The sequence below is a fragment of the Brassica napus genome, chromosome A9 (genome assembly GCF_020379485.1).
Source record: "Brassica napus cultivar Da-Ae chromosome A9, Da-Ae, whole genome shotgun sequence".
NCBI lineage: Eukaryota > Viridiplantae > Streptophyta > Magnoliopsida > Brassicales > Brassicaceae > Brassica > Brassica napus.
In genome coordinates, this window is record NC_063442.1 from 42,769,146 (window position 1) to 42,780,151 (window position 11,006).

Genomic DNA, 11,006 nt, shown 5'->3' on the forward strand with positions numbered 1-11,006 from the left:
AATAACTTGTATGGTTTCATCAGTAAAGCAGAGAGAACAAATAAAAATAAGAAAAATCCAAAGAGAAGAGCAAAGGGGGCATATGAAGACAAGAAAACAAAGTGCTTCTACAAAAACAAAGAACGAACCAGACACCAACACTTAACTGTACTTATTACTAAACTCTCTCTCTCTCTCTCTCTCTCTCTCTCTCTACTGAGTTCGAAACTTGATGCGCCTCTCTCTCCTATCTTCTTTGCACTTAGTTTCTGCTACTTGCCGGAGCATCTAGGTGTGTGTTTCTCTTGTCGGTTGCATCTCTAATTGTGTGACACCACCGGTGCGGATTAGGGCTCTTATTGAAGACATCTTTATCTTCCGGAGTGCTCTATCTTTTTTCAAATCTGAGGTGAACTGCTCATCTCATGTTGTTTTTGTTTTTGTTTTGAGAGATTAACTAATCTCAGCCTTGGGGCATTCTTGTAGGTCGTAGCTGGAATCAGTTTCATTCAATAGCGCCTCTGAGCCACACACAAGAATGATTCCAATGGATAACCACTTTGTACCGCCGAGCACTAGCACCACCGGTCTTGTATTCTCGGCGAATTACGCTGCCTCTGGGTTACAGCCAGCTGTGGATTCTTTGGCTTCTGTGGCAGGAGTTAAATCTGAAGCTGCTTTGGTCATGGATTGGTCCCCTGAGGAGCAGTTTGTATTGGAGAACAGCCTTGCAAAGTAGGTATCTTATATTGTTCCTATAGGATCTTTCCTTCCATTTGCTATTTGTTTAATCTACAAAAAATGCAAAGTTTATTGTAAATTCTTTAGCTTTTTTCCGTACTATGAATCATATTTTCAAAAAAAAAAAAAAAGCTAGATCAGGAATTGTTTCATGAGAAGTAGTGCGCACATTATATTCTTCTCCATGGTGGACTATTAAAGTATATTCCTTTGGAATAAACAAGTACTGCGCTTTGTGTTTCCATGAATTGTACAAAAAAAAATGCTTATACAGTTATATGTTATCTGGGACTTGCGTCCATTAGCCATTTCATGTTACTTCTCTAAGTAACACATTTTTCATACATAGTTTTATTATGAAAGCTGACTGATGTTTGTTTTCTTACATGTTATATTGGGGTTTATAGAGTCTGTAGGTTGTTGATTTCTATTGTTGGTTTCCATGCATGACATCTTTGTTTTTTTTTTCTCGTTTGTAGATTAACAAATGAACCGAAGATTTCAAAGTATGTAAAGATCGCTGCAACACTACCAGATAAAACTGTGAGGGATGTAGCATTGAGGTGTAGATGGATGTCGGTAAGTTCCTAATGCTCTTGTGTTTTCCTTCCTTCATGTTGTTCATGTGCTTTTGCTTCTATGAGATGAAATTTTACCACTCTGGAGTCTAGACTTCTACCAGTGATATTACTTACTTAGCAGTTTCTAAGCATCCCTTTTTCAAATGGTATGTGGCTGTCATGGGAGTAGTTATCCGAGGGATATTTCTATATATCACTGTTAAAAAACGTATCCTGAATATGATATGATGATTGCAACTTTGGGTGTGTGCTTTGCTATAAAGTTAGTCTTTTAAAAAGTTATAGGTTTTATTGATGAAAAAGGATGAGCAAAAAAAGAGAAAATGACAAGTTTTGCTGACGCTTATACATGTCTTTATATTAACTTTGGAGTCCATTGATTGTGGAGGGAATTGTTGGAAAAGGAAATAAGCCTAAAGTTTTTTTTTTTAAATATGATTTGATGATGCTTTGATGGCAGGGATCCTTATTACTTTTTGGGGTTTAGGAAACATATGTTGGCATGTTATCTTTGATTAGAAGTTACAACATCTCCTACGACAGGAGTTCTTTTTAAAAAAAGATTATCTTGTCCAAAAACAGATGGTTACATCATATTGCTAAATGTTTGCATAATCAAGTGAAACAAATGAGTGGAATATAATGTTTTATTATCACTATCTTACCATCTCCTTCATGTCTCTGTCCTGTGAGTCTTTTAGTCAGATATATGATGCAATCAAACAAGATGTTTCAAAAGCCCTCCTTTTATATTCATTAGTGCTTGTTTGCCTTTGTTTTATCTATCAGTAGATAGATATATATCATTATCTCTAAATTTGTTGGCTAAGACGTGTGTCTATCTATTCTCACAGGGAAAACGGAGAAAAAGAAAAGAAAATAGTGCTGGGAAGAACATTTTCAATAGAAAGGTATGCTTGTCCATTTAAACCTTTCGTGTGTCTAGTTTACTATCTAATAAACTTATGAAGATAGGTGACGTTTATAGGGTATAATAATAGTTTTTGTGACATTTGATTAAGGGATAAATCTGTTATATTGGTTGGTCTCATGTATAACTTTTAACATCAGTATCTATGCTTTCGAACTTGGTTCTGAAAACCATATTTTTTTCATGGTTAGGTGGTGGATACATCCCCAGAACTGAGCATGTTAGCCAATGTGCCACAACAAAATGCTTTATATGTCATGAACAATATGTGCCACAGTACACACATGCCTCGTGAAGGTTTAGTGCTCTTTTAATTGTATTTGCTAACAAAATAAATAAATCAGTATTGTCAGTGAGGTACTCTTCTTCTCAGGTTTAAGTGATGCAGTAATGGATCTTCTACAGCAAAACGCTCAAGCTTTTAGTCAAATTTCATACAACCTCTCTGTGTGCAAGGTAATTTTTTTTTTTACAATCCTTTTTGGCTAGTTGTGTATCATATTCACATATTGTGTATACAGCTGCAGGATAACATCAGTCTCTTTGATCAGACAAGAAATAACATCAGCGCCATTCTGGCTAAGTATGTGGATCTAATAGCAGATATCAGTTCTCTTTTCCTTTCTATGGTTAAAGCATTCAATTACTAAAATTGCTACTTTCTGTTGCAGTATGAAGGAGAGGCCAGGTATCATGAGCAGGATGTCGGCTCTACCTGTTACAGTTAACGATGATCTTGCAAGCCATTTATTGTTGAGTACAACACAGGTAAAAATTTATTGTTTTAATGGGTCAAAGTTCTTTGGTGCTACCTAACAGAACTACTGATAGGATTGGTAAAAGTGAAGCTAACCAAAGTCTATGCGTTACCATTTACCTCAAATAATCAGAGCTTAAGTGTTCTATTGTTGAACAAAGTCTTTCTCCATGCTTTTGTGTTGAGGAACTGTAAGTTGATGCCTTGAGACTTGAGAAGATAGATCTAGGGAAGGAACAGTTTTAAGAGAAAAATATATAACGAAAACACACAGGAACCATTAGTTTATACAATCTCAGCATTTCTTGGGAGCTGGTCTGGTTTGATCTTAAGTGGATTGTTTTTCTTGTCTCATAGCCAATACATACACCATTCACCCAAGCAGCCACCTGAAGCAAGAGCCGAGAATTTGATGGGGAAAAGCTGGATTTTGACGGATGCTAAAGAAAACAGCAAAAGTACCTGGTAAGTGATGGACATGACATGACACGACACAGACACAAGTGTTATGAACTGCAGACACCTCTCTAAGACACACACGGGATTGACAATCGGCACTGGTAGAATACTTGTGCTCTGGGTGGAGTTTGACTGAGAAGAATGAACTACAGGCCGAGGTAAAAACTCTTTGGCGTTCAGTAGAACATATGGGTTTATGGAAATTGCTGTAATCATGTTGATGTTTAAATTAGTACAATGAACAGTTCTTGTGAGTTTTGTCATCAGAGGCCGCTTATGTGTACTAATATTAATTCTGCTTTAGGTGATATTAACATGTATTTATTATATACTCCTTGCCGCTTTCTCAATTGTAATAGCTTCGGTACTAACAAAAAGATTTTCTCAAAAGAAGTTTTATTATTACTTTTAGGGACCCTTACTCTTAAGACAGACAACAGTGTAACTTGGAGACTATAATGGCTTGTAGCTCATAACACAGCTTAGTAAGGTGGCAGAGTAGTAAGGTGGCAGAGGAAACTATTACAGCCGATTTATGCAGTTTTCCAAGAAGACAAGGGTGGAGTTTCAGAGTTCTTGTAGGTAAACTATATAAGTAGCTGATCTTTCCCCTTTCACAGAATCTGGACGTCCCATGGCTTCAAGCTCAGCTATCTCTTGGGCGGTGAGCTTCACAGATAACGCTCCAATGTTCTGATTAAGGTTTTTGATCTTGGAGGTTCCTGGAATGGGGCAGACATCATCTCCTTGGTGGTGAACCCATGCGAGAGCTAGCTGTGCTGGAGTGCAGCTTTTCTTTTCCGCCATTGCATTTACTTTCTCATAGAGAATCTTGTGGTCTAAGTTCTCTTGTCGGAATCTCGGTAAGCCCTGTAATATAGCAAAACATAGTCTTAGTATAACATTCATAATAAGAGTTTGATACTCCATGAATCCATGTTGCCTTTCTGTAGTCAGCATTGTCTATATTCTCAATAAGATTTGGCCCTTTAGCAAAGAAGCCTAGTCCAAGAGGACTGTAAGCTACAATCCCAAATTCCCTGCAAGTAGGAATAATATCTTCTTCAAGGTCTCTGGACCATAAAGACCATTCTAGCTGCACCGCGGTGAGCGGGTGAACGGCATGAGCTCTCCTTATAGTCGAAGCAGAGGCTTCAGAGAGACCAGTGTACTTTATCTTACCCTCTTCAACCAGCTTCTTCAGCTCTCCCATCTTTGAAATCACAGCACAAGAGCAATGTGAACCTTTCCCAAAAGCAACTCGTTGATCTCGGGACCGTAGACGTCAGAGGTGTCTAGGAGCGTGATGCCCCAGAGTTGATGCCTTGAAATGGCTTCAAGAACTAAGTTGTCAATCTTGAATATAAGACTAATCCAATATGTCAAACAAGGAATATAAAAGTCTTGTTAACGTGTTCTATTTTGATTTGTCTAAAAAAGGGTTTGCAGTATTATTTTTGTATTTGTATACGAATGATTCACGTTACTCTCATGGTATAAGCTGCTTTAGAGCCCTAGTTGTATCTTTGTAATACTGTTATACTGTTACTATTATTACTACAAGTTCAACTTGCCATTGTATCTTTTAAAATCATGTTGATGGGATCTATTCTTTTCGGTTTGGCAATTATAACTTGCATCATATCTCAATCTTACTTTCCTTTCAAGTGATAATTCCCAAAAACACCTTGAGATTTTTTCAACTTGCATCATATCTCAACCTTACTGGTTTCATTGTAGTAGTGATCTTGTGGTGGGGTTTGAGGGTTGTGGAGACTGCGTTTGAGCTTAGTATCTCAATTTGAAATGCAGATAGATGGAATCAATAGCCGGTTTCAAGCACATACTAAAAAGAATAGAACATTATTAGAGACTCTTGCAGAAAAGATAAAGTAATCAAGAAGCTTAAAGAAGAGCTAAACCAGTTAAAAGAAAAATTAAAACATTTTATGGACAAGTCTCTAAAATAAACTATTCTAAAGTTTATAAAAATAGCTATTAATGATAAAATTCCTAAAATAGCATCTAATTTAAAATATTACTCTTAACTCTTAAACTTTAGTTTTACTTGGATCCTTTACATACTAAACATTAATCACTAAACTCAAACTCAATCATTTAAAAATTAATGTTATTTAAAATATGTAATATTGCTAAAGATATTTTTCATATTTTAATTATAACAAACCAACCTTATGCAGTTAACTCAAGCTGTATCTCATTTTAATATGATATTTTTTTCCTTGTTAGTTAGATATTTTATTTATTTATTTCAAATTGGATGGTTTTGAGAATAATTTATACGGTTTGGTTTCAGATTGGAGTCTAGTTTTATCAAACCGAGATACCCTAGTAGTATAAATAATTTTTTTGTCGTTTCCCGTTTGAGAAAATAAAAAAAAAACATAAAACAGTACGTAATAAAGGTGCGAAATGTATTTGAAAACTAAAAAGAGAAAGAGATCTGTGTTGTGTCTTTTTTTTCAAAATTTGAAACTCCGCCCTTCCCTTCCTCACGCGCCACCTTCTCCCTCCTCTTTACAAATAACACTCTCATCTCTCTCTCTCTCCCTCTCCAAAAAACAGATCCAGATTTCTCCCGTTGTGTGCTGAGAGATTCTCGATTCTTTCTTCCACACAACACTAAATGCGACGCAGCAGATTCAGATTCTCATACTGTAAGAATCTCTCTCTCCCTCTATCTATCTACATTGCTTCCTTAGAATCTACGCTCTTACGTGTGTACGTTCACCACTGTGTTAGATTCGTCACACCCATTAGCTCAATTTCATAATGACACCCACACAAATGGATTATCAGTAATAAAGTTAGTTTCTTGATTCTCTGTGACGTGTGGGGTATCTCAGATTAATACTACGAGCTGATAAGTTGAGAGAGTAATTCTCAGATCTCAAAATGTGAACTTGATTAGTTATTGAATGTTCTTCATACATTTTTAATTATTGCAATTTTTTTTTGGGGATATGAATTAATTAATTTTTATTATTCTGACCACCAACTGTTCGATGAAATGTCTCAGCCAACATGGACTCTCTCCCCGACGCCATCCTTCAATACATTCTCTCCAACCTCACCGAAGCCAAGGACGTGGCTTCCTGCAACTGCGTCTCCAAGCGATGGAAAGAGTCTACAGACTCCGTCAAGAGCATCAAGTTCCCAAGAAACTCATTCGAAAATATCTCCGACGTTACTGCTTCCGACGCCATTGTTCTCAAGATGATCTCTTCTTTCCACCGTCTCGAGGAGCTTGTCCTCTACAGCCCCTTCACCAGCAAAGGCCTAGCGTCTTGGCTGACCCACGTGTGCCAGTCTCTCAGGCTGTTGGAGCTGAGAATGGATAATCTCGCTAGCGAGGAGGCTCTCGTAGAGGGACCCTTGAAGCTTGATTGTATTGGCGTGGTTAAGGGTTTGGAGACTTTGAAGCTTTGGGGTGTTTTGATGATGAGTCCTCCTAAGTGGGATTTGTTTCCAAACCTTCGTTGTCTTGAGATTGTGGGAGCTAGAATGGATGATAATGCGTTGGGTAGTGCCTTGCGTGCTTGCCCGAATCTGAGTAGCTTGCTTCTACTAGCTTGTGAAGGAGTTAAATCTATATCGATCAGCCTGCCGTATTTGGAGCATTGTAAGCTGGATTTTTACGGACAAGGGAACTCGTTGCTCTCCCTCACAGCTCCGAGGATAGTGTCTCTTGATGTACAGGGATGTAGCTGGATCAGTGTCCCTGAAACCAGTTTCTTAAAGAACCTATCTATCGCCAATGTTTCTGGTAAACAGATCTTGTCTTGAGTTTAACTAGTTTGGTTCCAGTTGCCATAGTCTTACTTTGTGTTGTTCGTTGTTTACAGGGAGAGTTTACATGGTACAATTCCGAAACCTTTCATCCCTTGAGGCCTTGTCAGTTCGAGGCGTGCAATGGTGTTGGGATGCACTAACCACGATTCTGGAGCAAGCAAGAGACGTGAAGCATCTCTTTATGAAGGTTGAATTCACAGGCAACGAGGCTCTTCAACCTTTCCCTGAGATTGATTTTGTTGAGTTCTTCAAGAACCATCCCAAGCTTCAGAAGTTCGATATCCATGGAGCAATGTTCGCTGCACTTTGCCAGAAAAACAGCCTAAAGAAGGTAAAAACTTCATCAGAAACCTTCTATATAAATCAAAAGTTTTTACTAATAATGTAAGATTTTGATTCTCTTTGCAGCTTGAGACAGGCTTTGCAATACAGTGTTTGGAGGAAGTTGTAATCACAGTGAGATCTCCATTGAACGCAGAACAGAAGATGAACACACTTGAATCACTTGTGCGGTACGCAAAAGGTTTGAAACGAATGGTGATAAGGGTTCTTAGGATGAAGAGCAACCACAGCAGTGCAGATGATTTCTGCGATGATATCTGCAAGTTCCACCACATGAATAAACATCTTGTTCACATTGAATGAACTATTCTTCTGGCTGATAATTAATTCATTTTCGGCTATTGATTTCTGTTTTTCTCATTCTGTTAGCTGAGCATTTCTAGTTTTGAACTCTTGAGTAACTATTTGTTTCTCTGATTCATTGTTGTGACTTGTGAACTTGTGACTCTGATTCCGACAAAGGTTCGGTACTTTTACTTGTTGTTTGTCTTTAAATACAAATCATTATGGACTCATTTCTTTTAGTTTTATTTTAAGTTGTTTTCTTGTTCACTTGTTGCACTATTTTTTTTTAAAGCTGGATTGTATTGTTAAATTATATATGCCAAAAGTTATAAACAAGAAAAATAGGAAAACAAAAGTAAAAAATGATTCACATGTAAAGATTCAAAATAAACAACACATCTATTATGCATATGTACTGGTAAAAAATTTCATATAAAAACTTTAGTTGAATCTCATAAAAGATAATTATCATAATAATCTAAAAACATCTATTTAAAGCTTCAGATTAAATTGATGGCTGCCACTCTCAATCCAAATAGTTGCACTATTGGTTAAATCAGCTTTACTTTTGTTGAGTTTATGGTAATTATGGACACATTTCTTAATAGAATTTGTTTTAAAAGCAGCCAATTCTAAACTTAAAAAAAAAATATAAATTTTAAAAAATTTAGAAAAATGTATTTATTTATGACAAAAGACCCTAAACTTGCATAAGATTTAGTTGGTCTAGGATTAAGAAGAAAATAATAATTCCCTAAAAATAAGATAAACCTCAGATTATATTTAACATTTTCATGCATTACCAAACAAAAACAGGAATAAACGCAAAAAACGTACTACCAACAATTTCAAGACCAAAAAAGCTTATCTATATAAACAACAAGAGTCCTAATTCAAAAACTACACCAAGCTAATTTATTCTCAGTTAAACTAAAACATATTTTAAACACACAAAGTTAAAATGGCGGCCCGTGACATCTTCCAGCTGCGTTTCGCGGCCGTCGCGGTATCCGTCGCCGTATTGACCTTCCTAGTCTCCAGCCAAGTCACAGAAGCGTCACGTATGATGAGCCTATGCTCTCACACCGCGTATCCATCTCTATGCCAACCTATGATTAAACGTATCACCAACCCAAGACGCGCCACGCACAAAACCATCCAGGCTTTGGAAGCAAAGACAAAACTGGCTTTAGCTGATGCGGCTAGGTACAAAGATGGTAACCAAGCCATCGCGACTTGTTACGCAGTGTTTAGCGATGCGGTTTATAATCTTGCGAACGCGAGGAAAAGTATAAGGAAACGTGATGTGATGGCGATGAACACGTTTTTGACAGCGGCTGTGTCTGATTACGGTGTATGTGTGGAAGGGTTCATTGACGCGAACCAAGTTAATACGGTTCAGAATGTAGCGGTTGACCTGAGAAAAATTAGCAGCAACTGCTTGACGTTGTCTACATTGGTTAGATGATCGATTACAAATTACCATTTAATTTAATTTTTCTCAAAACAAACAAAAAACTAATTAATTTCGTCTACATGAATAAGGAGGAAGGAAAAAAATCTTAAATGATTGAAAATGTTTTTTCTTATGTTGCAACTTTTGTTTTGAGGGGAGATGTTTGGTGGATCATCATTTGTCATGTAAACGCCACTGGGTGTTATTAATTTAAATTTGATTTTTTTTTTGTAAATTAATTGCTGTTAGAATTCTTTTTCTTATGGTAATTTAAAAAAATTTCAACCATTATACTTGTCGATTTGGTGCAAAAATCATATACTTTTTTTTATCATATACTTTAATTACTATTTAACATATCTTTTTGACAATGTGAAGAAATACAAAACGAAAAAGTACATGGCTGAACAAGTGGGCTTTTGGACTCTACTACAAAGCATATAGATGGATAGTGAAAGCTTAAAATATCTTCTGTGATTCGTGGTTTGTGAATGGTAGAAGCAAAAAAAAAACATGTCGACCAAAGAAGAAAAAGTACAAAGAGAAAGAAAATATCAAACAAATAGACAAACAGGAAAATAGAATTAAAATAAATAAAAAAACGTTGATAAGAGATTCTCTATTAAAAAATAGGGTTTTTAGTAATTAAACCCCTCAACTAAAGATGAATCGTAAAAAAAACCCTCAACTAAAAATCCTGTGAAATAAACCCTCAACTTTAGTTCCGTTAACATATGTTACCCTCCGTTTAAAAAACCGTGACGGAGGGTGACATATGTTAACGGTTTATAAGTTGAGGGTTTATAATGTTGAAAACTTAGTTGAGGGTTTTTTTTACGATTCAAAAATAGTTGAGGGGTTTTATCACTAAAAGTCATTAAAGGGTTTTTAAGTTATTTATTATTCATTTATACATTGTTTTAGATTGATTTGTAAGCCTTTAAAACTAATGTATATTATTAATACATTAATCTATTATAAAATTAATTTATACATTTTAAATTAATAATTTTCAACACGATTTACAACTTATTATAACTTCAAAATATTAAATTATTTGATATTTGGCAATAGTGATATAAAAAAAATTGTGGGTTTATATCGTCATTTTCAAATATCAAATAATTGAAAGTTTCTAAGTTATATTAAATCTTAAGTAGTGTTGAGGATAATTCATCCATGAAGTCAATCTTTCTATTTGGAGTATGACGTACTTTTTCTTATTTTCATAATTTTCGTCATCAGACTCATACTTTCCTATTTTCCTATATTGTTCTTGATTTATTGTATTACTTTATGTTTCAAATATATTATTGATCAAGAAAATAAAAATATAATGTAGTTATTCAGAAATCAATGATAATAAAAATAATCATGCATTATTTTGGAGGGGGGAGAAGTATGAACCGGATGACAGAAATCATGAAAAAAAGAAAAAGTGCGTCATACTCTAAATAGAAAGATTGACTTCATGGATGAATTATCTCGACACTACTTAAGACTTAATATAACTTAGAAACTTTCAATTATTTCATATTTGACAATGACGATATAAACACACAAATTTTTTTATATCACTATTTCCAAATATCAAATAATTTAATATTTCAAAGTTATAATAAGTTGTAAGTAGTGTTAAAAATTATTAATTTAAGATGTATA

At 35.4% G+C, this 11,006-nt stretch overlaps 3 protein-coding genes and 1 pseudogene across 6 annotated transcripts; 3 read left to right on the forward strand and 1 right to left on the reverse strand.

Annotated features, from left to right (window-relative positions):
* The first annotated feature begins 39 nt into the window (after positions 1 to 39).
* LOC106419887 lies at positions 40 to 4,423 on the forward strand. 4 transcript variants are annotated; one of them, XR_007316718.1, is made up of 11 exons: positions 181 to 244; positions 278 to 388; positions 466 to 714; positions 1,200 to 1,299; positions 2,156 to 2,212; positions 2,424 to 2,529; positions 2,606 to 2,688; positions 2,754 to 2,815; positions 2,904 to 3,000; positions 3,347 to 3,606; positions 3,861 to 4,423. XR_007316718.1 is itself a non-coding variant. In XM_048741838.1 (10 exons), exons 3-10 carry the CDS (start codon positions 518 to 520, stop codon positions 3,380 to 3,382), a joined length of 738 nt encoding a protein of 245 aa, XP_048597795.1. In that variant the 5' UTR covers positions 40 to 147; positions 331 to 388; positions 466 to 517; the 3' UTR covers positions 3,383 to 3,791. The 4 variants fall into 4 exon arrangements, 3 of the variants coding, with proteins under 3 accessions (XP_048597795.1, XP_048597794.1, XP_048597796.1); XM_048741838.1 differs by lacking the exons at positions 181 to 244; positions 3,861 to 4,423 and adding an exon at positions 40 to 147 and having other exon boundaries at positions 331 to 388; positions 3,347 to 3,791; XM_048741837.1 differs by lacking the exon at positions 3,861 to 4,423 and having other exon boundaries at positions 3,347 to 3,791.
* On the reverse strand, positions 3,982 to 4,941 carry LOC125578244 (annotated as a pseudogene).
* A 965-nt stretch (positions 4,942 to 5,906) lies between these two features.
* Positions 5,907 to 8,133, forward strand: LOC106419895 (F-box protein At1g10780). The gene is made up of 4 exons (XM_013860739.3): positions 5,907 to 6,126; positions 6,489 to 7,235; positions 7,315 to 7,592; positions 7,670 to 8,133. The coding sequence occupies exons 1-4, from the start codon at positions 6,096 to 6,098 to the stop codon at positions 7,904 to 7,906; spliced, it is 1,293 nt and encodes a 430-aa protein (XP_013716193.2). The 5' UTR covers positions 5,907 to 6,095; the 3' UTR covers positions 7,907 to 8,133.
* A 523-nt stretch (positions 8,134 to 8,656) lies between these two features.
* BNAA09G47760D lies at positions 8,657 to 9,631 on the forward strand. The gene has a single exon (XM_013860857.3). The coding sequence runs from the start codon at positions 8,850 to 8,852 to the stop codon at positions 9,354 to 9,356; it is 507 nt and encodes a 168-aa protein (XP_013716311.2). The 5' UTR covers positions 8,657 to 8,849; the 3' UTR covers positions 9,357 to 9,631.
* Positions 9,632 to 11,006: the final 1,375 nt, after the last annotated feature.

Coding starts and splice junctions, on each gene's coding strand:
- LOC106419887 (XM_048741838.1), top strand. CDS start 518: ATGATTCCAATGGATAACCACTTTGTACCGCCGAGCACTAGCACCACC. Junction 2,530..2,605: donor TACACACATGCCTCGTGAAG/GTTTAGTGCTCT, acceptor TCTTCTTCTCAG/GTTTAAGTGATGCAGTAATG. Junction 2,689..2,753: donor ACAACCTCTCTGTGTGCAAG/GTAATTTTTTTT, acceptor TTGTGTATACAG/CTGCAGGATAACATCAGTCT.
- LOC106419895 (XM_013860739.3), top strand. CDS start 6,096: ATGCGACGCAGCAGATTCAGATTCTCATACT. Junction 6,127..6,488: donor CAGATTCAGATTCTCATACT/GTAAGAATCTCT, acceptor GAAATGTCTCAG/CCAACATGGACTCTCTCCCC. Junction 7,593..7,669: donor AGAAAAACAGCCTAAAGAAG/GTAAAAACTTCA, acceptor TTCTCTTTGCAG/CTTGAGACAGGCTTTGCAAT.
- BNAA09G47760D (XM_013860857.3), top strand. CDS start 8,850: ATGGCGGCCCGTGACATCTTCCAGCTGCGTTTCGCGGCCGTCGCGGTA.